This window comes from Magallana gigas, chromosome 8 (assembly GCF_963853765.1).
Source record: "Magallana gigas chromosome 8, xbMagGiga1.1, whole genome shotgun sequence".
In the NCBI taxonomy this organism is placed as follows: domain Eukaryota; kingdom Metazoa; phylum Mollusca; class Bivalvia; order Ostreida; family Ostreidae; genus Magallana; species Magallana gigas.
In genome coordinates, this window is record NC_088860.1 from 46,638,593 (window position 1) to 46,665,589 (window position 26,997).

At 35.2% G+C, this 26,997-nt stretch overlaps 3 protein-coding genes across 9 annotated transcripts in view; 2 read left to right on the forward strand and 1 right to left on the reverse strand.

The window, feature by feature from the left end:
- Window positions 1–26,997, forward strand: part of LOC105339282 (limbin) — a 502,381-nt gene that overhangs the window by 460,485 nt on the left and 14,899 nt on the right. For 5 of the 7 annotated variants that reach the window (XM_066068013.1, XM_066068014.1, XM_066068015.1 and 2 more), the window contains exons 1-10: window positions 20,629–20,718; window positions 22,995–23,152; window positions 23,483–23,665; window positions 23,978–24,188; window positions 24,880–24,989; window positions 25,171–25,242; window positions 25,400–25,537; window positions 25,869–25,957; window positions 26,231–26,308; window positions 26,753–26,996. In XM_066068013.1, coding sequence (XP_065924085.1) covers window positions 22,997–23,152; window positions 23,483–23,665; window positions 23,978–24,188; window positions 24,880–24,989; window positions 25,171–25,242; window positions 25,400–25,537; window positions 25,869–25,957; window positions 26,231–26,308; window positions 26,753–26,996 — 1,281 coding nt within the window. In that variant the 5' untranslated portion in view covers window positions 20,629–20,718; window positions 22,995–22,996. Of the gene's footprint in view, window positions 1–20,628; window positions 20,719–22,994; window positions 23,153–23,482; window positions 23,666–23,977; window positions 24,189–24,879; window positions 24,990–25,170; window positions 25,243–25,399; window positions 25,538–25,868; window positions 25,958–26,230; window positions 26,309–26,752; window position 26,997 lie in introns of those variants that run through there. The other 2 variants (XM_066068016.1, XM_066068017.1) reach the window with 2 other exon arrangements.
- Window positions 272–3,207, forward strand: LOC105339285 (V-type proton ATPase subunit e 2). The gene is made up of 4 exons (XM_011444754.3): window positions 272–430; window positions 918–965; window positions 1,302–1,410; window positions 2,192–3,207. Exons 1-4 carry the CDS (start codon window positions 318–320, stop codon window positions 2,192–2,194), a joined length of 273 nt encoding a protein of 90 aa, XP_011443056.1. The 5' UTR covers window positions 272–317; the 3' UTR covers window positions 2,195–3,207.
- LOC105339284 (trichohyalin) lies at window positions 4,200–20,458 on the reverse strand. Its single transcript, XM_034474957.2, has 23 exons — window positions 20,371–20,458; window positions 19,299–19,517; window positions 18,934–19,193; window positions 17,532–17,616; window positions 17,027–17,167; window positions 16,695–16,784; window positions 15,458–15,532; window positions 15,136–15,219; window positions 14,648–14,864; window positions 13,859–14,007; window positions 13,292–13,390; window positions 12,726–12,870; window positions 12,280–12,347; window positions 11,659–11,768; window positions 11,431–11,520; window positions 10,858–10,981; window positions 9,997–10,206; window positions 9,686–9,861; window positions 9,300–9,371; window positions 8,935–9,085; window positions 7,914–8,004; window positions 6,892–6,993; window positions 4,200–5,736 (listed from the first exon to the last, which is right to left on the reverse strand). Exons 2-23 carry the CDS (start codon window positions 19,485–19,487, stop codon window positions 5,564–5,566), a joined length of 2,901 nt encoding a protein of 966 aa, XP_034330848.2. The 5' UTR covers window positions 19,488–19,517; window positions 20,371–20,458; the 3' UTR covers window positions 4,200–5,563.

Sequence of the window (26,997 nt, forward strand, 5' to 3'; positions counted from 1 at the left end):
GTATAGAAATTAACGACGAGACAGGTTTTTTAAGAATACATTACTGTATCTGATTTTACCCAATTCTCCAACTAAGGTGTGCATATTTACCTTAAAAAAGACTCGCTGCAGACAATATTTCTTTATAGGAGACATGAGAACCTTAAAATATAGAAAAATTTAATTTGGGTAATAATAATGATATTAAATATAGTTTTAAAAAAATATTGCACCGTAATTCGCTCAATATTTTTCAAGGTTTTTTGAATGACGACTCATTGGGTAATTAGCGTATCCCTTATCATGTGACAACAAATCAACATTCTCAGATCGTCAAGATGGTGGACCGTAAAGCACTACCTCTCGTCATTATGACCGGGTTCTGGGGAGTCGTGGGCATTATCCTCCCCATCATTGTGCACTTTCTAATGAGAGGATCACCTAACAAAGGGTAATACATAGCTAGTTCCATAAATCGATTTTACATAACCCCCAAAAAATCTGCCAAGAAGGCAAAGTTACTGCCAATTTTATTAGGGAACGATTTTTAATATTCCACGACCAGTGTTTATCGTGAACATCTTGGTAGATCTCTGAGAGATTCAGCATAACTGTGAGGTACACACTAGTGTGTAATCATGATTTATTTTCACCACTGAATTCATCTCGGGACCCGGTAGTAAGTTTTACCCTATGTCTGCTATGTAAAACAGTCGAAGTTATTATGAGGATTCTAGAAAATTTCAAAGTTTAATACATGAAGTAGGAGAAGCTTAGACTTACGTCTTTCAACTTTCTTGTCTAAGATGTATAAAAGGTAGTGATTTCGACAACATGACATGTAGAATTTCAATCATGGGTTTATCATATGCAACTTTATAGTAGATTTTTTTGGCACTACAGAATATGTCAACAAATTTTTATATTTATGATTACAGGATTGTACAACTAATGCTGATGATGACTGCGGCCTGCTGCTATCTCTTGTAAGTACCTGTGTCCACAAGTTGTCACTACTATTCACCGTACATAGAGGTGTACCAGTTTAATTTATACATGTATTGGGAAACTGCTTAACTGCACTAAGATTATCAAGAAATCATTTTGAGATTTAATTAATTTGACGAAAAGGTCAATTATCAGTATGCAGTTTTCTATAACTCACTTTTTCCTTTGATGCATCAATTTGACTTCTTTTGATTTTCTTAAATTATCAACATTTCAGATATTGTAATTAGGATTAATGAAATCAATGAAGAAAGTGTTAAGTGATGTAGATCAGATAAATTTTTGGGTAAATGGATTTGTTCTGCATACTTTAGCTGGCTGTGTGCATTCCTGTTCCAACTGAATCCATTGATCGGTCCACAGCTGGACTCGAGTCTGATCGCATTTATCCAGGCCGAGTGGGAGAATACTCCAGTCAAACCGGTCAGTATTCCTCAGAGTCCACAACACAGTTAGTCTAAAAGATGTTGATTATGATCATTTAAATTGCTTCCTACAACATAGTTGTCTCAGTCATGTTTTACTAATTTAGTAAGTTTTCTCTGGTATTTGCCATGTTTATAGGTAGCGCACAAATTAATTTCCCAAAATAATTTGTTTACTCTAGATTCCTAATATTCGTGTAAAATTGCGAGAAGCACCCGTCGCGGATTGAAAAATCTCGCCATTATTTTAGTTATAGTTGAGAACTATTAGAAATAAGGATAAAGTTCTACGCTCGTGATTTTATATTCTCGCTTTTTGATACAAAACAGTGGGATCGCGGAAATAAGTACTCGCGAAATATAAGGAACTTACAGTATTTAATATGCATGTGATATGTGTTGTACATGTGTTTAATGTGTATATTGTTTTGTAAACGTAAATGTGCTACCATTTTGTGCCCTTTGAGGGCCCTTTGTTGGTTAATAAATTGAAATTTTGTAATGAGATATACCGTACTGTAAACCAACTTTTATTCGTGTACTAGAAATTTTCGCGAGGTTCGTGAGAGACTCGTCGCGAATGTATATCACCGCGAACCAGTCTTTATTGTATGGTTGTTATAACAAAATACGGGTCTGGATAAGGCTTGGTCGCAAACATTAGTCGTCACGAACCAATTTATTGGAAGTAAATCGCGAAATTAAGTCGCCAGGAATAAATGTTGTTTTACAGTATACACACAACAGTGTACTTACAGGTATTCATTATTCCATTTCAGTGAGCAGAGCCATGACAGACGTAGCATAGAGTTGGTATTCTAGACATTTGTACATAAATTATATACAACGGAACAATGAAGGACTCTAGTCACATTCCATATAGTGCTCACTGAGTGTAATATCTTGGCACGAGATCAAAACTTTAATATTAAGTGTTTCTTAAAATTGTCAAAGGTCTCTGTAATTGATTTATTTCTTTGCCACTGTTTGATCACATAGACTGTGCCGAGTTACTTATTAAGCAAAAAATTTTATAAACAATTTTCATATTGTAAAGAGTGCTACCTTAATAATTTTCCATAGTAAAATCAATGGAAAAATCAATTGATGACAAATATTAATTTTATGAATTTTCATCATGTTCATGGTACATTTTTTTTTTGCTTTGTATGCTAGTACCGATTGACTTGTGTGTGTAAATTTAGATCCACAAAAATTGTTTCTTGACAAAATGGGTAATTTTTTGTATTTTTCTGGATAACTGTTTTCAGTATCTGCTCTATTGTGATTAGTATGACAATTATCATTGTGTAGTTCATTTTCTCTTGGACTTCTAGCATGTGAAACACATCATGAACTGTGCATAAAATTATTCCTTCTTCAGATAGTAAGCATAAAATTCTTTTGGATGCCTTTATCAGCTTCTGTGAGACCATCAATGAATTACTGTAGTTATATTGTCAGTTGTTAATTACGTGTGTTTTCACTGTGTTTGACAATTTTTCAGACAGTGTGAAATAATATCCAGATACAAGTAATTCCCTGACTGCAGGCAAACTATGACTCCCATAAGACGGATGTACTTGTATTATATGGTTTGATAGCTAGCTGTGTATATTAGTGTGTATTGTAAATAGTCAATGAATCAATGTGTAACTAGCAAGACTAGTGCAGTGTCTATGTAAACAGAGTTTCGTTTTTATTTATATATTCACATGTTTGTATACATAATTTCACTAATTTTTGTTGGGTAACAAATTTACCAATTATTGATAAACATTTCATTACTACTGCAGCTGTGTTTTCTTTTTTATATGCCCAGAAGAGTAACTATCAAAGACATAATGACTTATCCTGTCTGTCCCTCTGTCTGCAAAAAACTTAAATATCAGTTTATCTTGTTGATCTATAGCAGTTAAATTCATAGTCTGGCATACACATTCAGTTATTAGCCTTTCACATGGACCAATATCCAACAATCTGTGTTTATCTTTTTGTCCTTGGCTATTAGTCATTTATTAATAACTGTTTTTTAAAGGTCAAATCGCACAGAGTTAAAAGTTGAACCACACGTAAACAGTCAAAACAAAAAAATGGCAATTCCAAGATGGCCTCTTGAAAGAGCAGTCAAGCACTCAGTAATTTCCCTTGTGTACAGCTATGAACTCCAGAGGAAATTTTTATGTAGAAATGCTCCATAGTTAATCTATTGGGTACCAATGCATTTATGTATACAAATGTATTACATTATTTGTACCGGGTAGTTTACTTTAGATTATATGAATGTCTATATATTCAATGTGTGTACGCCAACAAAATTATCAGGATTCATCATAAATGGCATATAATAATTGCATGGATTAGAGCAAATATAAAATGAAATTGTTCAATTTGGAAATGGACAAACCAAATAGATACTGAACTTGTCACTGAAAGCTCGCTGATTTTACTTAAATATAACAGCATGGGAAATTTGATTTTAAAATTCTTTCATTTTCATGGATAGGTATATATTTTCCATTCCTGATAAAGAAAATGTACATGCAAATCTTATACTGTTAACCAACTTTTATTCATGTGGAAGAAAATTTCCAAAAGTTCACAAGAACCACATAGTTGTGAATAGATATTCAATTAATGTCTTAAATTGTGTCAGATTTTTAACTTAATTGGACTTGATATTGCGAAGATTTGCTGTCGTTATCGGAATAAATATTGGCTTACAGTATATGTATATAGAGTCTGACGATCAATAGGGATGTACCATTAAAAATACAGAAAACTTAATATAATTATTTTTGTTTTATTATTTACATGATGAAATGACCATACATAGAGTTTACAAGTATAAAAAAGTACTAATTTATACAGTACATGTATATTTAAAAAAAAATCTATTCTCTTCATGGCATATATATAAATAATCATATTGCTGAGTAATGATGCAAAGAAAATGTGCACATTTTCATTAAAAAAAATATTTCTAAACTGGCAAAAAAACTTAACATTTTTAAAATTTTGCCTAAGTAAAAAGTATCTAAAACAATAATTTAATATCTTAAAAGTTGGACGGAATTCAGTCATTAATAGACAGTAACTGTTCATTTTTTAAAGGGTGTAAGGAGCCCTCGATGGAATTACATATGTATAAGTGATGTCCCTCTAGAGACAATAAGATAATCTTCCATTTTTTCCAATGTTTGTGTCAATGCAAAAAAACCCCAAAACCCACAGAGCACATTGAACATCAACAATTGGAAATATTTTGAAGGTTAACGTAGAAAGAAGAGTGGTTTGTTCATTAAAAAGAGAGAAAAAAAATCACATTGATCTACCAGTTATACTCTCTCTTAATTAATATGTCCATGCAAATGCAAAATTTCTAGATGTTCATTATTTTGCTAAAAAAGGACTGAGAATAAATGAGTTTGGAGACATTGACCAAAGCTACCGGTAAACTCTTCAAATATTTACCTAGTAGACTTTTCAATATCTGTACCACAGAACCACAATGGGATTTGGAGAAGTTTAAAAATTGAGGTATATTCAAATAATCTACAATTGTGTGTTGTCATGGTGATTGGGTTTGTTAGTAATGTAAGAGAGAATATCACAGATATGCAACGTACACGAAGTCTTACAAAAAAAAAATACATTAACTTGTGTAGAAGTGTATAAATTAAACAGAAAAAATTTATTTCATAAATACAAAAACTTAAAAAATCTAATTAAATGTTTTAAAGTGCATGAAAAATCTCAAATGATCAAATATCAGAATTAAAGTATATATTAATTAGAGTCGATCACAAGTGTTATCAATAATAAATACCTTAGATACTTTTGCCAAATTACCTATGACTAAACAATGTGTTTGATTAACTGCTAGTTGTTTTAAAGATTATCTGACTAAAACTATAAAAAAAGAAAGAAAAGAAAAGTCTCCCCAAGCACTGTTGAGCAAGAAGTACACTGTGATTTTATGTTTGAGGAATCCTCCAATAACGCAAAGAGAGAATCTCCCCAAAACAAATTGTATTTAAAAGCTATTTGAGAATGCCCTTATTACAGTTTATCATCATTAGGGGATTGCCCAATAACAGACATTGTTATCATTTAGGGGAATCCCCCTATGACAGACAATGGAAATCCCCCTATAACAGATCGTCGTCGTCATAATCCTGGTTCCCACGCGTCCAGCCTTCCATTGGTTCCGGCATCACAGCTGATCTACTCGTCCTTTTCTTCTTTCCTGTCTTTACATTTTTCCCAGTGGAAGCAGGGCGACCTTGACCTGACTCAAGGTCATCAATACTATACACTTCTCCTGGTAAAAGATGAAATAAAATCCTCTTACAATATGTTATATTAATTTTACACACTGTAAAGAAAGAATAATTCCTTGGGGATTAAATTTTGCTTCTTTAATCAGTTAAAGTAATTTAATCAACAAAATTAAATACCCATTGATATTTTATTCTGTTATATATATCTATAGTATTGTCATTTTCAAACAACAGATTATAATCTAAATGAAATCATTTTTAAACAAAACGTCAACAAAATTTAAACTCCAATAAATTTTCTGCTTCAGAATCTACAGTGTATTAAGATTAATTCAGCACTGGGCCAATTTAGAATAAAAAATTATTGTAAACTTATTATCCTGATCGTGTTCAGATATTGAGATAGTGATGGAGATATTGAGGTAGTGGTGGAGATATTGAGGTAGTAATTGAGATATTGAGGTAGTGATTGAGATATTGAGATAGTGATAGAGATATTGAGATAGTGATAGAGATATTGAGGTAGTGATGGAGATATTGAGATAGTGATGGAGATATTGAGGTAGTGATGGAGATATTGAGATAGTGATGGAGATATTGAGATAGTGATGGAGATATTGAGGTAGTGATGGAGATATTGAGATAGTGATGGAGATATTGAGGTAGTGATGGAGATATTGAGATAGTGATGGAGATATTGAGGTAGTGATGGAGATATTGAGATAGTGATGGAGATATTGAGGTAGTGATGGAGATATTGAGGTAATGATGGAGATATTGAGGTAGTGATGGAGATATTGAGGTGGTGGTGGAGATATTGAGGTGGTGGTGGAGATATTGAGGTAGTGATGGAGATATTGAGGGAGATATTGAGGTAGTGATGGAGATATTGAGGTAGTGATGGAGATATTGAGGTAGTGAAGGAGATATTGAGGTAGTGAAGGAGATATTGAGGGAGATATTGAGGTAGTGAAGGAGATATTGAGGGAGATATTGAGGTAGTGATGGAGATATTGAGGTAGGGATGGAGATATTGAGGTGGTGGTGGAGATATTGAGGTGGTGATGGAGATATTGAGGTAGTGATGGAGATATTGAGGTAGTGATGGAGATATTGAGGTAGTGATGGAGATATTGAGGTAGTGGTCGAGATGACAGGGATATGATCAAGATGACAGGGAGATGATCAAGACTCACGTGATGCCAGGAAGTCTTCGTCCACCCCATAGTTCATGTCCGTCTTGGCTCGCTCGATTCCCTGCTTTAGCTCCCGGGCCAGCTTCTTGGCTGCCTTGTCATCTGATCAGCGAAAAAAACAATTTTAATTGTCAAGGGAATACAGTATTTAACAAATAACACAATTATGTCAACTAGACTTTCATGCACGGGTTGACATTGTATATGATATCGGATGTTTACGAAATAGATGCATCGACACAGAATAATCGAAATGTGTCTCTGCCTATACCACAGTTAAAATGCCTCCGATATACCCGTAATGTGTATAGAAATGTATGTGTCTTGAAGAAAATTAATGAAGCTGCATTGAAAATAACAGTCAAATTATTCATGATAAACCATTTTGAGGCTGTAGATACCTTTCATCTAAAAATTTAATTCATATTAATGAAGAATTCAACACTCTCTCCAGCAACGTTTTTCACTCACTTCGAGCTGACATTCGAAAATATCGGGATTTTTCATATTAAATGCACTGAGTTTGAGTTATCTCCCGTATTTCCTTTGAGGAACAGAATCTATATGACAAATTTTCAATGAAAATTTACACATATTTGTAAAATCGTTTCTAAGTTTATCCATGCTAATGTGATATTCTGGAAACAAAAACTAAAGAGCCTCCTGTGATTTAGCGTGAATGTAATGCGCATGCGCAAGATTGTAAAATCCAAAAAATTCATATGATTTCCGGATTTTTTAAAGTAATTTTCGTTGATTATTAATTAGCGAAGCTTGATTAAGAAAAAGTAAAAACAAATTGGTAATCTTCAATTGCCAATAATGTTTAAAATATATAAAACAAATGACAGTACTCTTCCGATTTCTCGGTATTAAAGACAAAAAATTCGAGTCTATTATTTTAATATAGTAGTATAGATATCGACGGATTCCTATATGTACTTCTTTCTGCATCCTTTTATCTTCACATCAATTTATTTTTAAAAAATGATTGAAAGAGTTTACTTGAATTATTATCTCACCATTGGCTGATGATTTGATGGTCTTCTCTATCTGGGACTGAGATAAACCGCTGGCTGCTGTCAGTTGAGTCAGTAATTCACGCCTCTGATTCTGTAAACGATATGTTTTTTTAAAGACTACTACAAAGTTGTACAGAAAAAAGAAGAAAATGACACAGAACTGTCATGAAAAGAGTTGAGTTTGACAATCATTGAGACGTCAAATTTGAGTTAGTTGAGTTTGGATGTCAGCAAATTGATTCTGAGTTTGACTGTTGGTGAGTAGTTGAATTTGACTGTCATTCACATGTTGAGTTTGGCTGTTACAGCGTGTTTTACTGCCACTTATTTTCTGTAGAACAGTTCTTAAGTCTGGCTGTCAGTGAGTTATTTAGTTTAACTGTAAGTCAATGAGTTGACTGTCAGTGAGTTATTAAGTTTAACTGTCAGTCAATGAGTTGACTGTTAGTGAGATATTAAGTTTAACTGTAAGTCAATGAGTTGACTGTCAATGAGTAAATTAAGTTTAACTGTAAGTCATTGAGTTGACTGTCAGTGAGTTATTAAGTTTAACTGTAAGTCATTGAGTTGACTGTCAGTGAGTTATTAAGTTTAACTGTAAGTCAATGAGTTGACTGTCAATGAGTAAATTAAGTTTAACTCTAAGTCATTGAGTTGACTGTCAGTGAGTTATAAAGTTTAACTGTAAGTCATTGAGTTGATTGTCAGTGAGTTATTAAGTTTAACTGTAAGTCATTGAGTTGACTGTCAGTGAGTTATTAAGTTTAACTGTAAGTCAATGAGTTGACTGTCAATGATTAAATTAAGTTTAACTCTAAGTCACTGAGTTGACTGTCAGTGAGTTATTAAGTTTAACTGTAAGTCAATGAGTTGACTGTCAGAGAGTTATTGAATTTAACTGTAAGTCATTAAGTTGACTGTCAGTGAGTTATTAAGTTTAACTGTAAGTCACTGAGTTGACTGTCAGTGAGTTTTTTGGAGTTTGACTATCCCCAAGTTGTTGTTGTTGAGTTTGACTGACCTCGAGCTCGGCCTGTAACTCGTTCTCGAGCTGCTGGTTGAGCTCTTCCTTGCTCCTCTCCAACTCGACCTTCATCTCACTCTCCAGCTCCTGTCTCTGTTTCCGGTGATGCTGCTCCATAAACACCGTGTTCAATATATTGCTAGCTTTCCTGTCAAAGAGAACATAACCATTTGTGTTGCACCTCATAAATAAAAAAAAAATCTTTTCCAAAAACAATTTCTTCTTAAATGCTGTACTAGATATAAAATCATAATGAGACTTGTCAGTTCAAACTTTCATTAGAACCCTTTACGATTTTAAAGAAATTGAAAAAAAGTTTTCCAAAATTTGCTAACTGTGCGTTGACAGATGTTGACCCTTACCCCGCTCCACGCCTCCTGATCGAGTTCTTCCTGTTAACGTCCTCTTCTTCCTCTATCTGCTCTTGGAGTTCCCTATCAACAAAACAATCAAACATAGCAATTTGAGGACAGAGAACTAAGAGATGGAGGACCAGCCTCCTCTACTGCCCACAACTGCAACCATGACAAAAAACCACTCCGTAAATTAAAATGTACATGCATTTCTAAAACTAAACAATTGAGGTATATGCACTTGGATGTGTATTCTATTTAACATTTTTGCAGTGAAACAGCTTCTGACAAATCATGTACATTGCTAAATGTCGAGCATAGATGTATGGCAGCCACCCCCCAGCCTCGTTAATTAAATGGATAAAAACAGAAATCAGATGGAAGCTGCTGCTTACATTTCTTTCTGGTGTTTCTTGGCCTTTATCCTCTCTTTGATCAGGCTCTCCTGCTGTTCTCGCGCCCGCTGTAGCTGGTCATTCAGCTGGTCAACCTGGGACGAGTGCTGCTGGATAATTGCGTCCACCCCTGACAAACGACTCCCCTCCCGACTCAACTTGTTCTCCAGCTGCTCCTGTAAATCATATAATTTAAGACATTGGAATTCACCGACTCTTGAATTTTCCCAATTACAAGCAGAGCAAAAGGGCAGAAAATAAGACTGGAGCGATTATTTCCCTGAGTGTATGCAGTATTCGGCCCACTGTACCTGTAACTGCTGTAGTGTGGCGTCCTGCTTGCTGAGTATGGCCTGTCGCCGGGCCGCGCCCACCTCCAGCCGTCCAATCATCTGTCCCAGCCTCCTCTCCTGGTCCCGCAGTGCTTCCTGTGTCTCCAGCGCCATCCTCTGCCTCAGAGCGTCCAGCGCCGACCTCCTCTCATCCTCTAGCTTCTTCTCTTCTAGCTGAAGCTCAACGTCCTGATCACAAACGTCAAATTATTGGTTACTACATTTGATAATTAATAAAAAATCATTTTAATTTTATCAGCAGTTACAACACTGCTATAATGCTGTATCTTCGATCTTTCATTTTTAATTTGTGTGAATTTATTCAGAATGCAAAAGTTAACATGGAATTTTTGGGGTTCAGGTTATATTTTGCAATTTCTGTAAAAAAAAAAAAGACATCAAATATTGTGTCATTCATATTTCCCATGGTTTTCTTGATATCTATTGGTTTCATAATTCAGTTTCAATAATATAAAATCAGGTTATACGTGGACAATGATAATTCCAAGTACATGTACAGGGAAATGCTTTATTTTTCGCCCCTTTCACCCTTGTTGTCATAGGGTGACTTTAAGACTGGGCGAATTCCAATGCTTCAATTCATTTCTCCGCAAACACAAATGTGTCTGGGCTCATTCAAGACTGGCAAATCTGTCTGCATGTGTTGAAGGGCGAAAATTACATGGGGCGGAAATATCCCAACATACAGTTTCTCGTCATGTCTACTACTTTTATGATCATTTTGATTTTGTTAACGGACAACTCAATGAAATCCATAACAATGTGTGCAATTGAATTTGCATTAAATGGTTGTGTTATCTAGGTAGAGTTCTGTCTCACCAGCTGCTGTTGAATTTTCTCCCTCTCCTCGAGGTTGGCCTTGGCTTTGTTCATCAAAGTCTCCTCTTTTTTGCGTCTGACCTCGGCCATCCTGGCTCGTCGCTCTGCCAGCTTGCTCTCCAGACTGTTAAAGAAGAGAAAAGGATCTCACATTATTATACTTTCGTGTTAAATACTGAAATCTGATTGGTTTAGATGCAGTTAATAATCTGTTCTATTACCCTCAGCGTTATCAACGCACTTGGCAACGGGAAACACAACGAATTGTTACATGCGCATAAATTATGCATGTATGGTTTGCCATAGAAATATGGTTTGCCATAGAAATAAATAGTGCTTGTTTGACAATGCGTCAGTTGACAACTTTTTTGGGGTGTCAATTTCAACTGTTACTCTCCTAAACAGGCACTACCTGTTATCTATATAATGTTAACTTGTAATAACTTGAGTAACTTTCTTATACAGGTTATTAAAAATTTCACAATTTTGAGGAGTTTTCATGCAAGTTTTAAAGTCAGTATTTAAAATTCCAGAGTTTCCAAACTTATTACAGCGGTAATCTGAATGACTTACTTTTTCTGCTGCTTGAGTCGACTGACTTGTAGCTGGTTATTAATGACCTGTAGATTCTGCTCATGCTCCCTCAAAATCTTCTCCTTGGCTCTAAAAATATTCTTGCATTATCAGACATTGATGTTATATTGTGTAAACATAGGTAAACACAGTTGAGTTTTGAACACCCTATCAAACACATCTCATGCCGTTCTGACAGAGTAAAACTCTGATACTGAGTGCACTCACTCATCTGTGAGTTCCAGACTGGTGGTCAGGACTCGGTTGACGGTCGCCGTCTGCTGTACGACCATCGCCTCCTGCTCCTGCTGATGTATCTCCTCCTCTTCCTCCAGTTTCTGTGGATAAACAAACAAAGCATGAACACCAAATAAAGAATACCGCTAAATCCAAAATATTTACTAAACTGCTGATGGTTTGTACAACAGAATACTGAATACAGGGAAATATTCGCCCCCGTTTTATTTTTGCCCCTTCAGCCGTTGTTGCCAGTGGGCAAATTTAAGACTGAGCAAATTCCAATGTCTTATATAATCTTTCTTTAAACACAACTGTGTCTGGGCAAACAGAGTGAAACTGTTTGCAAGTGAAGAATGGTGAAAATTACATGGGGTGAAATTGAAAAAAACCTGTATTCAGTATACAATTATAAACAACAAATAATTACATGTTATTGTTCTTCAATAAACATTGTAAAATAATCAGATATCTACATTTTATGAATATATAGAAAGTAGAAAAATACTTAATTACGGTATACACTTAAAATATACACTGAATGTTGGCTATTGAATTATAAATTGATGTAATATTCAGATGAACCTGGTATAAATGTGATGGATTACTTACTGCCATTTTCTGATTCAATCTCTCCTTCAGTCGGGCCGCAAATTTGTTCCTTTCCTCCAGTCTTTCCTCTGATTAAAAATTTAATATATAACAATTAAAAAATCAACACAGACAAACAATATTTTTAAACCCTTGGTACATGACAAACCAATGAATTTACATGACTTGTATAGTTCTATATCAATTCTAAAAAAAATTTATATACAGTTAAGATAGGTACTGTAAATTTCTTATTTTACGCGAGTACTTAGTTCCGCAATTCCACTGTTTGCATCGCGAGAATATAAAATCGCGAGCATCAATGTTTTGTTACGTTTTATACAGCTCAAAACTGTCTAAAAAAAATAAGAGCGAGATTTTAAAATCTGCAAGGACTGCTTCTCGTAATTTTACACGGAAATTAATTCCTGGCATTTAATAAGGAATTTACAGAACACATTGTTTACCTTCGTATAACTTCATCCTCTGTTTGTGAGCCTTGATCAGTCGGTCCACGTCAAACTTGTGTTCACTTCCAACCGTTTCGGTAATTGTAGCCGCCATCTTGTCGTTCTGGTTCTCAATCTCTCGCTCTTTCACTTCTGCTTCCGCCTGTAAATTATATAACATCAATCAGAACTGGGTGCATTACCTACCAAATAGGTGTCAGCTATCACTTAATTAGTCTAACAAATGAATCAAATATTTTGAAGTGTTTTGTGTCTGAGCGTTAACTGTTGTGTCATGGCTAAAACATTCTTATCCTGAGGTTGTCTGATATATTGCATTAATGTTTCTTGCTGCTGTGAGTAATCTGGAGTGTAACCTACAATCTGGATCTTTTTTATTTCTATTTTGTTGTAGCTTTGTGCATTACATGTTGTACATGTATGAAGTAATTGCTGTTCCATGTAATCTGGAGTGTAACCTATGAACCAGATCTTGTCTATTCTATTTTGTTGTAGCTTTGTGCATTACATGTTGTACATGTATGAAGTAATTGCTGTTCCATGTAATCTGGAGTGTAACCTACCGTCCGGATCTTGTCCAGGCCCTGTAACTCCTCCTGATCCAGTTGAAGCTCCTTCTCTGCCATTTCCTGTTGATGCTTCTCCTTCAACTCCAGGTAATCCTATTGCAAACATTCACATTAACATGATAATTTATAATAGACATTTTTATAGCTAACTGATTATATATAATGCTCATAACAGTTTTCCAAATATACTTTTGATCAAATGAACAACTGTAACTTTAACTGACAAAATGAAAGAGAGCAGGTGCATGCACTATTTTATTCAAAGGTATAGATCGAAAAGTCAGAAACGATTATCTCTTAACATAACGCTACAGGCTGTCAATACAAAATATTGACAGTTACTGTAAACGTACTACATTTGTATTTTATTTAGCGTTTTTGGTGGAATGCAACCTCCGCTAAATCAAGTACATAACAAAATGCCATGCATATATGTGTGAGAATAGTCACATTCAGGATTACGCTAATTCAAATCCACGCCAACTAATTCAAAAACTACATGTAGTTTCTGCCAAATATCATACATGCCAAATATACTAGATTTACAGTAAGCAGACTGACCTCCACCAGGCCCTTGGTGTTGGTGCTCTTGTCAAAGTTCTTCATCAGCAGCTGCTCCTCTCTCTCCTGTTCCTTACTCAGTTTCTGTATTTCCCGTCGTCTGCGCTTCGCCAATTTCTCCTCCATTGACAGTTGTTGTCTCTGACTCTCTAGAAAAAAAGGGAGGAAAAGATCGATAAAAATCTTAGTCTGGTAAGTAGTTGAACTTGATTCATGATCTATAATGTCATGTATTTGTTTAAAAGCTTATTAATTACCTTTGTTCGTGGCCATGGTGAGTCTATGCTTACCCATATCCCTGGCCTTGGTGAGTATATGTTCACCCATACTGTATACAGGGTTATTTTTGCCCCGTGTTATTTTCGCCCTTCATCACTTGCAAACGGTTTCGACCCGTCTAAAATTCGCCCACTGACAACGAGGGCGAAAGGGGCAAAAATAAAACGGGGGCTCATATTTACCTGTATATAGTATCCCTGGCCTTGGTGAATCTATGTTTCCCTTTATCTCTGGCCTTGGTGGGTCTATATTTACCTATATCCCAGGCCTTGGTGAGTCTTATATCCCAGGCCTTGGTGAGTCTATATTTACCTATATCCCAGGCCTTAGTGAGTCTATATTTACCTATATCCCTGGCCATGGTGAGTCTATGTTTACCTATATCTCTGGCCTTGGTGAGTCTATGTTTACCTATATCTCTGGCCTTGGTGAGTCTATATTTACCTATATCTCTGGCCTTGGTGAGTCTATATTTACCTATATCTCTGGCCTTGGTGAGTCTATATTTACCTATATCCCTGGCCTTGGTGAGTCGGTTCAGGTCCTGGAGATACTCATTTAGCAGCTGGTTTTTCTTTTTCTCGTTCAGTTTTCCGTCCTGTACCAGGTGTTTGAGCGCGTCCTCGTGACTCTCCACATTCTGTACGACCACATCACCCTCTTGTTGGTCCTGAAGCTTCCTCATCGCAATGATCTGTCTCCGCTTCGCCAACCTCTCCTCTAGAGCCTAATAGAACAAGATCGTAAGGCCAAATGGTTTTGTGTCTTTAGATTCTCAGACTAATCATTTAAATATTATGCAGCAGGAAGGTATTTTTTTTAATTACCAAAGGGGAATAAGTCAATTTTCATATTTTAACTTATAATTGAAAACTGAGTTATTCCCCTTTTCATTGTGTCAATAAAATTCATCAATGTGGCAACACGTGACCTAAAGTAGCCAATAGATTAGTGTTTGTTATTGTTTGTTTGTCATTTGATGTGTTTTGATTGTTTACCCGCTGTTGCCGTGACAACTGTAGTGCCTGCTTCCTGTCGACCTCTGATAATTCCGACATCAACTTCTCCATTAAGGCATCAATCTACATTGTAAACAAATGTTAAATATAAGACACACTAAATAATTGAAGCATATAAAGAAGCTAGTGGAAATCTAATTGACTTGATGCAAAGTGGATTCATGGTCATTATATTATTATGAGTAAATGAAATGTTTTGCAGGTATGAACATCTGCATTTTCATATTCAGAATAACTTTGTTATTGGATGTGTTCATGGAAAAAGGAACCGACAAATTATTGTTTAACTAAATTGCCTTACGTCTTTCTCTGAGAGATCAGTCTGTTTGTTGATCTCCTTCCTGATGAAGTCCTTCTCTTCTTCATAAATCTGAGCCTGTCAACAGAAATATGGTACACTAAAGGATATCTGAGTAATACCAGTACCAGTAAATAAACCATAGTCTACATTGGTTCATAGTATCTTCAAGTTATTTAATACAAAAGTCTGTTACAAGTCAGATTATTAAGAGTTGAACAAGTTCAGACATGCAATATGATCTATAATATCCATGGGTGGATGTAAAGTGGGGGGTTCAAGGGGGTCCAAGCTCCCCGCATAATTCAAATTTCTTTAAATTTACATTATAAAATTACCAAATATATGCTTCGGACCCCCCCTTCCCCGACAAACTCAAAAAACCATTGGATATAAACCCCCCTAGAAAAATTATCTGGATCCGCTCATGATATCTTCATGTATCCTCCTACTACTACATGATATCTTCATGTATCCTCCTACTACTACATGATATCTTCATGTATCCTCCTTCAACTACATATGATATCTTCATGTATCCTCCTACAACTACATAATATATTCATGTATCCTCCTTCAACTACATATGATATCTTCATGTATCCTCCTACAACTACATAATATATTCATGTATCCTCCTTCAACTACATATGATATCTTCATGTATCCTCCTACAACTACATAATATATTCATGTATCCTCCTTCAACTACATATGATATCTTCATGTATCCTCCTACTACTACATGATATCTTCATGTATCCTCCTACTACTACATGATATCTTCATGTATTCTCCTACAACTACACATGATATCTTCATGTATCCTCCTACTACTACATGATATCTTCATGTATCCTCCTACTACTACATGATATCTTCATGTATCCTCCTACTACTACATGATATCTTCATGTATTCTCCTACAACTACACATGATATCTTCATGTATCCTCCTACTACTACATGATATCTTCATGTATCCTCCTACTACTACATGATATCTTCATGTATCCTCCTACTACTACATGATATCTTCATGTATTCTCCTACAACTACACATGATATCTTCATGTATCCTCCTACTACTACATGATATCTTCATGTATCCTCCTACTACTACATAATTTATCTTCATGGTTTCTCCTACTACTACATATGATATCTTCATTTATTGGTCTGTATTGTCATGCTGAATGACACAATGTTATTATTATAAATAGTACAAACAGGTCCTGACCAGTTTCTGGTTGGTTTTGGCGTCCAGCTGCTCCAGCTCATCCTCCATCACAGTCGTGTCCTTGTCCTTGACATGTGCTTGTTTAATAGCCTGTTAAAAAAAACAACATGTTTTTCAAGTCATTTAAAACAAAATCTACTCTTTAAAATTAGAAATGAAAATCCAGATTTCAATTGAAACTCTAATCTAAGGTCACCTGATATAATGGTTCTGTCAGATAGAGTTGTATAAAAGTTGAAAGGAACTTATAAGTAGGAAACAGTAGGACAGACAGAAGAACAATACTGACCCAGATCTGTTATATCGTGGGCAAATAGGAATTCCTAGCTTACCTGTTCCTCCTCCATCCGATCATCTTCCAGCATCTTCCTCCTGTTCAGAAGATCCTCAACCACATTCCTCTCCACGATGGACCGCGGTTGTTCACCGACCTTGAACTTCTTCAGGTGTTGTCTTATCATCTTGAACAGAATCTGAAGACAAAATATTATTCCTCAACGTTACCGTCTTTTCAAAATGAGTCTACACAAATGAGAGAATTTTCCAGATAGTTTCTCTATGTATCCTTTAACGTTATAATACATGATGGTGGGTTGTTAAATGGAAACGTTACCAGTATCAAAGGGTAACTTAATATTTTGAAGTTTCACTACATTCTTGCATTGTCATTTTGTTTAGATCTGCTTTCACAAGATGCGTTTTCCTAAGAGCTCTGTTTTCACCTAATAAGGTACTGTTTTGATACATATATAATTGCCCATATGTTAACTTCTTACTCTGAAATTTTTAAGTCTTTTTTCAGAGTACCCCCAGACAAGTTCTTGGCCCTGTACCCACCTGATCCTTCATGGCCTGTAGAGCCGCCATCAGAGCTTCCACTTTTCTCTGATCTTGTTTCATCATCTCATTCTCAGCATCTTCACTGAAAGCAGAAAAAGGGAATAATGATTGAACTATTTTGTGATTGTAAAGGGAGCTAACTTATGCACTACAAAGAAGAACACTTCTCTGTTGATGAAGTCAATGAAAAAGTCCTTTTATCCTTTTATCTTCTGTCAAAGGGCTGGCAAAAATTAATTATGGTTACATTTCCATTTGATACATCTATGTTTAATAGATAGTTGCCAATTTTATATACGTATAATTTACAGATATTAACATAGTATCATTATGATTCAATAATTTATACATTCATTATTTACCTGAGATGACAGGTACATTTGTCTCATTTCATATCTATACTATCACTGAAAACAAGTGAAAAGCTGTCAATGTGACAGCAAACCGGGTTTTCTTTTATGTAAACTGTAATAATCCATAATCCATGTCAACCCTTATCCAGTGAAATGGAGTACCCTACATGTATATGCAACATTTTGCCAAAAAATGACTAAGTTCAAAAGCTAGTATTTTTTTCGATAAATTATCGGAAATCAAAATCCTAGCAATATGCACACCTCTGATATATGTACAATTGATCTGCAAAAGAACAACTTCCTATCTTGAGAACTGTAGTAGGAGGAGTTATCCGTACAATGACGGTACCCTATATGCAATATTTTGCCAAAAAATGACTAAGTTCAAAAGCTGGTATTTTTTCGATAAATTATCGGAAATCAAAATCCTAGCGATATGCACACCTCTGATATATGTACAATTGATCTGCAAAAGAACAACTTCCTATCTAGAGAACTGTAGGAGGAGTTATCCGTACAATGAGGGTACCCTATATGCAATATTTTGCCAAAAAATGACTAAGTTCAAAAGCTGGTATTTTTTCGATGAATAATCAGAAATCAAAATCCTAGCAATATGCACACCTCTGATATATGTACAATTGGAATGCAAAAGAACAACTTCCTATCTTGAGAACTGTAGGAGGAGTTATCCGTACAATGAGGGTACCCTATATGCAATATTTTGCCAAAAAATGACTAAGTTCAAAAGCTGGTATTTTTTCGATAAATTATCGGAAATCAAAATCCTAGCGATATGCACACCTCTGATATATGTACAATTGATCTACAAAAGAACAACTTCCTATCTTGAAAACTGTAGGAGGAGTTATCCGTACAATGAGGGTACCCTTTTGGCAGCCGCCCATCCGCCCGCCCGCCCACCCACCCATCCGCCCGCCCGCCATTTTCACCATTTTAATAACCGGTTAATGACAGGAATATTTGAGTCATTTCACACCTTAACCATACACACCTGAGAAGACAGGTATGCAAATTCTCACCTGTGGAAGTTGGTCATGATCTTGCCTAGCCCCTCATTCCCGGGGTCTGTCAGAGACACCTGAGGGGGCCCATCTTTACCCTCCTCCTCTGACCCCTCCTCCTCCACCTCCCGAGTCACCACCTTCCTCCCGCCTTTGCCCGACTTGATTGACCTGCCCTTGATGCTAACCTTGACCCCCATAGTTTTCTCCCTGATGAGGCGAGCCTCGGTCTGGTTCTGTTCCAGCTCCTTCATCATTGCTTCCTCGTCCTCCTGTCGCTGAAAGTCCCATTTAAAGGTTAACTTACATGCTGAATTACCAGTATGTACCTATAGTGTTAAATACTTTTGATGTATAGTAACTTTAAGGGGGAAAATACTTACTTTCTTTTTCTCTAGATCTTTCAAGCAAAATGGAACGCATATTGCTGTCAGCAAAGCTCCCAAGAACAATCCCAGAAAGAATGCTCCTGCCATCCACGACGAATCCACTGTGAATTCATTCTGCATCAAGTCCACTGTTGCTGGGACACAGACATCAGAAGGGGAGAATGGGTGATAGTTATGTGCCATGGTTATATAATTTCACTTCTAATTCATAGTCTGCAAATGTTCAAAAAATATGACAAGGTTTATACCAGTCCTGTAATATTAAGAAAAGAATGATTAACAATGAAAAAAGATGCAAAACATGCACAATGAGTGATAAGGTACCCAAATTATGCTCTCTATTTCCAATTCAGCAATTAAGATTGATATTCAAGGTTCATTCAAGAGTATGAAAAAAACAAACAAACAAACATAATGAAGCAAATTAATTCTTTATTTTGGATAGGCCATGAACCAAGCCCCGTGACCCTTCCTCACAACAGCATGTTGGCATTGAATAAAGGATAAAAAAAATTTATTTTGCAAAATGTAAGTCAAACTCGCATTTGATGACATGTCAGTTGAGTTGAAGAAATATAACAATGTCAGGTAAACAAGTTAATTTTGCAACACCACTGTCATGGAGATTGATCCCTTGGTATATCCAAAACTTCTTTTGGATCAATCTGACAAACTATAGACTTATAGAAAAAATATTAACCATATTAATTTTTAAGTTGTTGAATTAATTGTACAGAATAGATACATTACTGATGTATGAATTTATGCGAATTTATTTCAAATTACCAATTTCAAATTTTTCGGCTTCAAATATATATCCAATTTGGGGTATTATATCCCAAACAGGCTATTATATCCCATTTGGGAGATTGGTCCCAACATGTAACATGTGTACAGTAATGCAGTATATAATCTGACAGGTGCCCTTAATCTACCAGTCTCAGGTAACAAAACTCTCGATCAGAACGCAATCAACTTCAAAATATCCCCTCTTGACTTTGCTACTTGTGGTGTTGGAAAAATTTACCTATTCCATATGGCAATGATTATTTCAAAATTTGCTTACCATTTCTCCATTTGTAAATAATGTGTTGCGATGCCGGAGATAATAAATCGAAAAATAAAACAGCACAGACTTTCAATTTCCGGTTATAAATTCGAATATTGTTTAGTTTTTGTGACTATAGAATATTAAATTTCTATCAGGAAGACATTAAGATAACAATTTGTTTTGTTACACAAATGTCTCATTTAAAATATGAACCAATATTTGGACTAAATTTAAGGTGATTCCGGTTTTGAAATATCGTTTTGGCTTTCTTTTTTTAAAGCATTATTTACTTCCGTTGCTATTCCAAACATGAACCCACTCGCCGTGCTTGAGTAGAAGTGTACATATTTTTGTCAAAAACAGGTAAAGAATAAATTTATTTGCGACTAAATAGCACAAATACTTTAATCAATAGGTTTGAAACTGCGATTTACCATAGGTTGTCATGTTCCCTCTGTGCATGATAAAATAGATGCCCCTCCTCCGGACTTTAAATCAACGCGCAACTTCTTCATCATAAGATTTCCCTCTCCACATGGGGGTTCTGTAGACAATTTAAACAATATAAAACGTTCTCCTTTTAAAGGTCAATTTTGGGGCAGCAAAGATCAAATTATTGTCGTCTATAAATTAAAAAAAATGTGTTGCATTTTAAATTAAACCAGTGAAATACATTCGCGGGGAGCATTTAGCTACATTTTCTGGATTTCACAGTATGAGTATTCATATTTTATGGTATGGGAATGTTTGTTCGTTTGCCCTAAAATGCGTTTGCCCTTGACGCCATTTGTTTTAGTTTTTGTTCACCCTAGGTCCGTTCGCACTTATTTCCATTTGCCAAAAGTCCGTACATTCACCTTATTTTAATGCAGAATTAATATAGTTGTATCTTTTTTGTATTCTGATCATTTTAACATTATGAATAGATAATATGTAAACGGTGTGACCGTTGGACCGAGCGCAGATTTAACAAAGTGCAGTTTGATTTTTGTAGAATAAAATTTATTTGAAATGCACACAATAGGATCCGACTGGTTGCCTACTCAAAGCATTAGCCAAAGTTTAACGAAACGTCGCGTGCTCAGTCTACATTATGACGTCATGTTTCAAACGCAATACACGCTTTGTCTTCGGAAATAGCCGAAGAGAGTTACGTTATTCCGAACTTTTTTTTATTTCTTCTTTCATTGTTTATCAATTTAATTCATATAAATGCTGCGGTAATAAAATTGAATACTTTATTCAGTATCTAAAAGACCTGTTCCTTGATATCATGTTTTTATTTTCCATCTGATAATTTGGTAAGACATACATAGAACTAGTCGTGTTTCTTGACTGAAGCACTATTGAAACTTATCCCGTGTCCTCTTTTATTTCTTTTGATTCAAATTACCTTTTATTTAAATACTGGAACATTTTAATCGTCGACGAGTTTAGGGGCAACAAACATCGATAAGCACCGATCAAACAATGATCGAATTAACTTTTTAAAAACAAAATGGCTGCCAATATGGCGGCGCCCAGGGCTGGAAGAAAATTATTTTGGCCTCAGTACCCCTGATTCAACTTTCATTTTTCATATGATTTTTTTATATATTAGTGTTACCATTAATCCTCGCATTGCAAGGCGGGCTTCGCCCGCCTCTCGCTGCGCTCGGTATAAAGTTATATAATTAAAACAACACTATTTTATCACCTTTACATATTGATAATAACAACCAATTGACTGACCTGATAATTAATGTTAGTGTACCATGACTTTTAATTTGTGAATTATAATTATATATGTATGGTTCAAAGTAGTTTGATACAGTTTCATGTTTCATTTACATTTATATCTCATTTAGCGATCAATGGATTGTGTTGTGCTCGGGTATATATATAAATAAAATCAAACAATGAGACCAATTATGTCTTTTTTGAAGAAATAAAATCAGAAAATGTAAGAAATAGTTATCAGAAGTAAAGCAATTTGATATAATATATATTATGGTAAAAGTAAAATATAACTAATCATTCAAACAGTAAAGTAGTATATGAAATAAAGATTTTTTTATTAAAATGATGTGGATTATGTACGAAGTTTAGATAGAGCGAACAAGGTTCAGGGCGAACGATAATTAGAGCGAACGATAATTAGAGCAAACAGACTCTGGCGAACAGGTAGATAAGGCAAACGAACCCAATGCCATGGTGGGGATGATACTTGATGCCATCCGCATAAAACGGAACCTGCCTTCTTAGTATTCCAATACACAATGTTTTAGAAGAAAAATGATTTTACATGACTTGCACTATTAGATGCATTACATTTACATTGTATATTTTTAATTAAAGCTTTAGTTAAAAGTGTTGTGTAGCTGACTAGCTGTAAAATATCTGGTGTCTTACCCTAATACATGGCAGACAACAGACAGTATAGGTCTAACTGTAAACACTAGGGTAAACAAGAAAAAACAGGTATATAGAGTGCCAGTAGTGGTGAACGTCAGAATCAGAACTGGGCCATATGATTCAGGGTAGACCAGGGTCAGATGTCAATCATAAAAATTAGCATACCTTGGGAGAATAGAGAATATATATGTTTACATTACAAAAGTAAAGATGACCATTCATTATTATAATGATGTAAATTTCAGGTATGTGTTTTACAGGTGGGGACAGGATGTGGCTATGGTACCTGACCCTCCTCTCTCTGTTGGTGGTGTCCTGTCGGAGTTACTCTGTCACAGACCTAACAGAAATCTATCAGACCCAGCTCTCAAATAACGCGGATAATTATACCTATAACTACAATGTATGTTGTTATAAACTTGTATAATTGAATTTATAAATATTTTAGTAAGTGTATTAATGTTGTCTAATTTGTAGGAATCTCAAAGGCAATGTTATTATATGTCTATAATGGATTACAGTGTTGTTTGTTGTTGTTATTTTGATTAAATATTCCAATTCAACAATTTGTAATTTTTTCTTTTTTTTCACACAAATTTTAGTATGAGGGAGGTATGTTGTTGAAAAGTACCTTTAAAACACTAATTGAATTAAATTCTAAGTTACTTTGTTTCATTTCTACATGTCATATTTATTGTTATGAATTGATTTAACTATTATGTCATTAAAATAGCTGCACACCTTTGCTGATAACACATCCATCAACTATGCTTCTGTGAACACATCCTCCTACCTACACACGTATGTGGAGAGAGGTGGATTTGTGCTGGATTTCACTCACTGGCAGGATAATTCATCCGGAACACCATCCAATGTGACAACCCTACCTCTACTGAAGGTTACACAGCGATGGGAGGTAGATATCATATCAACAATCATGGACGTAGTTTAGAAATATTAATGACAAAATTATTTTCCTAGGTGACAGTCTAACTCTATATCATCAGATTTCAACATATGACTGCTGTTGTAATCATTACCCAAAATGAGAGTTGTCTCCCTTTTAAAATATAAAAACTAACAATTAAATAATATATATAATTGCAAGAACTTTTAAATGTTTATGAAAAAAAAATGTGTTATATACAACTACCTGTGTTATATACAACTACCTGTGTTATATACAACTACCTGTGTTATATACAACTACCTGTGTTATATACAACAGGTGAACAGTGCCACAGCATCTCCAGACACAATCCTGGTATCTATGACAATCAGTAACCCTGGCTCCGTGACAGCGAATAATGTGACCGTGACCTTTGACCTGACCGGTGGACTGAGACTGGACATTTCCAGCATAGTAAAGAATACGAGCTCTGACATCACACACACACAGAGTAATGTCAAGTTCCAGTGGTATAGCAGCAGCATAGCGGGTGAGTCTTTGTAAAACAGGACACAATTAATTAAAAATGGATCCCTGTTATGGCAGAATATACATCTTATTCCTCATAAGAAACGTCTTCCCCCCCCCCCCCTCCCCCCTTACCATGTAATCGTTACCAAAGCAAAAGGTAATACAGTCTGACGTTGATTAGATAAAAAAAAAAACAGTTTATCAGTGTCTAATATATATGCAGATAGATGTGAACTTAGTAGTTAATAGTTATAAAGTTTTGAGTTATGGTACATGTACTTGAGGGTTACCTGTTTCTAATGCTACATGACCTATAATAAACTTGTATCCATTTCTTGAATGAGTCTACAAGACTTACCAGTATATTCATTGCCTCCTTAATTATTTACAATTTCCCTCTACACTACGGTATGACCTCCAGTATCCCCCTGAACTATAACTGGAGGTCATACCGTAGTCACCCTAACAAGTTACATCAACGCATTGTATGGGGATCTAGAGGGAAATTGCAAATAGTTAAGGAGGCAGGTAAGTGGAAATATCTCATGAACACAGATTTTACCCCCAAAAATCCAAGTTTGTTTTCCTGTCTGATGTTTATATCTTAATGATGATTAAATGTATACCTTAGCATTTGAAAAGATGTTCCAGTTTGTCTGGCATATGCCGTTTTGATGTTTATATTTATATATTATATATCTTTCCCTTAGCCTTAGAAGAGAGGTTCCTGTCGTTTGTGGCGGTGCCCTCGGGGACGAATGGGGGTAACCTGGAGGCAGGACACAATGTGTACACCAGCCAGCTCTACTTTGCTTCTACAGTCAGTTCACCTCTTGTTATTCTGTACTCATTAAACAAACACGTGAAATCAATGTATAATCAATGACATATTTACATATAGAATTACATATTTTAAGAATTGTAGAACTCAGAAGATGAACAACTATGGTATATCTGTTTTGTACCCAGATATTAATTTGGATTTATTTTTTTTTATGTAGGTTTTAACTTCTGTAGCTGGGCCTATTGACCTTGACATGTGTGTTTATGGGATTCGAAATGTACAGAAAAGTGTAAGCATTAGAATATATTTAATTCTTAAATTTATTTCACTTTGTCAAGTGAACCATTATATTATTCTTTCTCCTATATATTTAAAAAATCCTAATAGAAAGTAAGATGACAGTCTACTAGTATTTTGATATTAATGTCTCTCGCTTTTCTCTGCAGATATTTTATGAGCAAGGCTTCACTGCCCTCATGTTCTTCATTGCGTTTGCCCTGGGCATCGGTCTTGTCATCGGAGCTGTCTGTTTATTTCTGATGATAAAAAGAAAGCGTGCCGTGCAAAGCAAGAGTTTTACTCAGGTAGTTATATAAATCCTTTCAGATGAAACTCACAAGTGTTATATTTTTAAGTGTGTGATGAACAGAGATTCTTTCAGGGCTTATGGGAAAATAATTGAAATCTAGTCCACTCTATTAAATATCAAATGAATATAGATATTTTGAAGAAAAAACTTTTAATTTCATGAAAAAATATCAACAAAAATTAGCGTACATATTACCTTTCAGTAAAAATGTATAATGGTATAATTTTGTTAAAATGGCATTTCAGCATTGTTAATTATTTGTTCGTTTTTCTAAATTGATACATACATATTATCTGAAAGAGAAAAATTGCTTTTGTTTTTTGAAGACTAATCTAAGGATATCAACACGTGGTAAGACCATCTTGATGGACGATGGAGATGTGAACAAGACGGGACACACTATTACAGACTTCAGGTACCAATCACAGCTTAGCTCTCAGAAATATCAACCAATCACAGCTTAGCTCTCAGAAATATCAACCAATCACAGCCTAGCTCTCATACAGAAATATAACTTTGGTTCATGTGTATGATTTACTATCAAAGTTCACTTGATAATGTAAAAAAAATTATCAATATTATTATTATTCAAGTTTGTGTGATCAAGTCATCTAGATGATCTAGAATAAAAAGATGATTTCCTGAATTAGGTCTTTGATTTTATGCTAATATCCTTATTCGTCGACAGTAACATAAGAGAAGACGATTCTATCGTGGAGGTTTTGGTCGTCAAGGACAAACTAAAACGTTTCCGGGAACTAGACAAGTAAGTACCAGTAAATAGAGTTTATGTTTTGACAACAGAAGTGACGTTTATTGTACTTTCCAGATTTGTCAAAATTGAGTCTTGCTGTGAACCCCTAAAAATGCATTTGTGGATAGGGGATTTTTTTTATATGGAAGCATTTCAGTAGGACCATTTTATATAAGATACTCTTTTCTATTTTTTGCAGACAAAATAAGCAATCGTATTTCAAAGTCATTTTAGAATTAAATATTAGGAATTATCTTTATGTTCAACTGCTAGATCTTTTTGTGACAAGAATTCTTTTAAATTTTTTAACATCACTGTCCCCGTACCCCCCCCCCCCCCCAAAAAAAAATGTGTACACTCAAAACAAAGAGAACTACTAGTGTACAGTAATAAAATTTTATCAACAGGTTAAACACATCTTGTTATGATATTGAACCTTTGAACCTTTTGTTGTAGTTTGGACATAGTGTGTACTGTGTCGACGGACACAGATATTGAGACCCAGAGGGCGGACGCCTCCCTAAAGGCCACAGCCATGCTGATCAGGGGACTCATCTTCAACCGAGACATCAGTCCACAAGTCTACGATGCCGCCGACAAAAACATGAAACAGCGACGGCTTCTCCTGGATGGTAACCTTGATACTGAGTTCCAGAGGCAGAATAAAAAACTACGAAAGAAGCTGGCCGCCAAAAACAAGG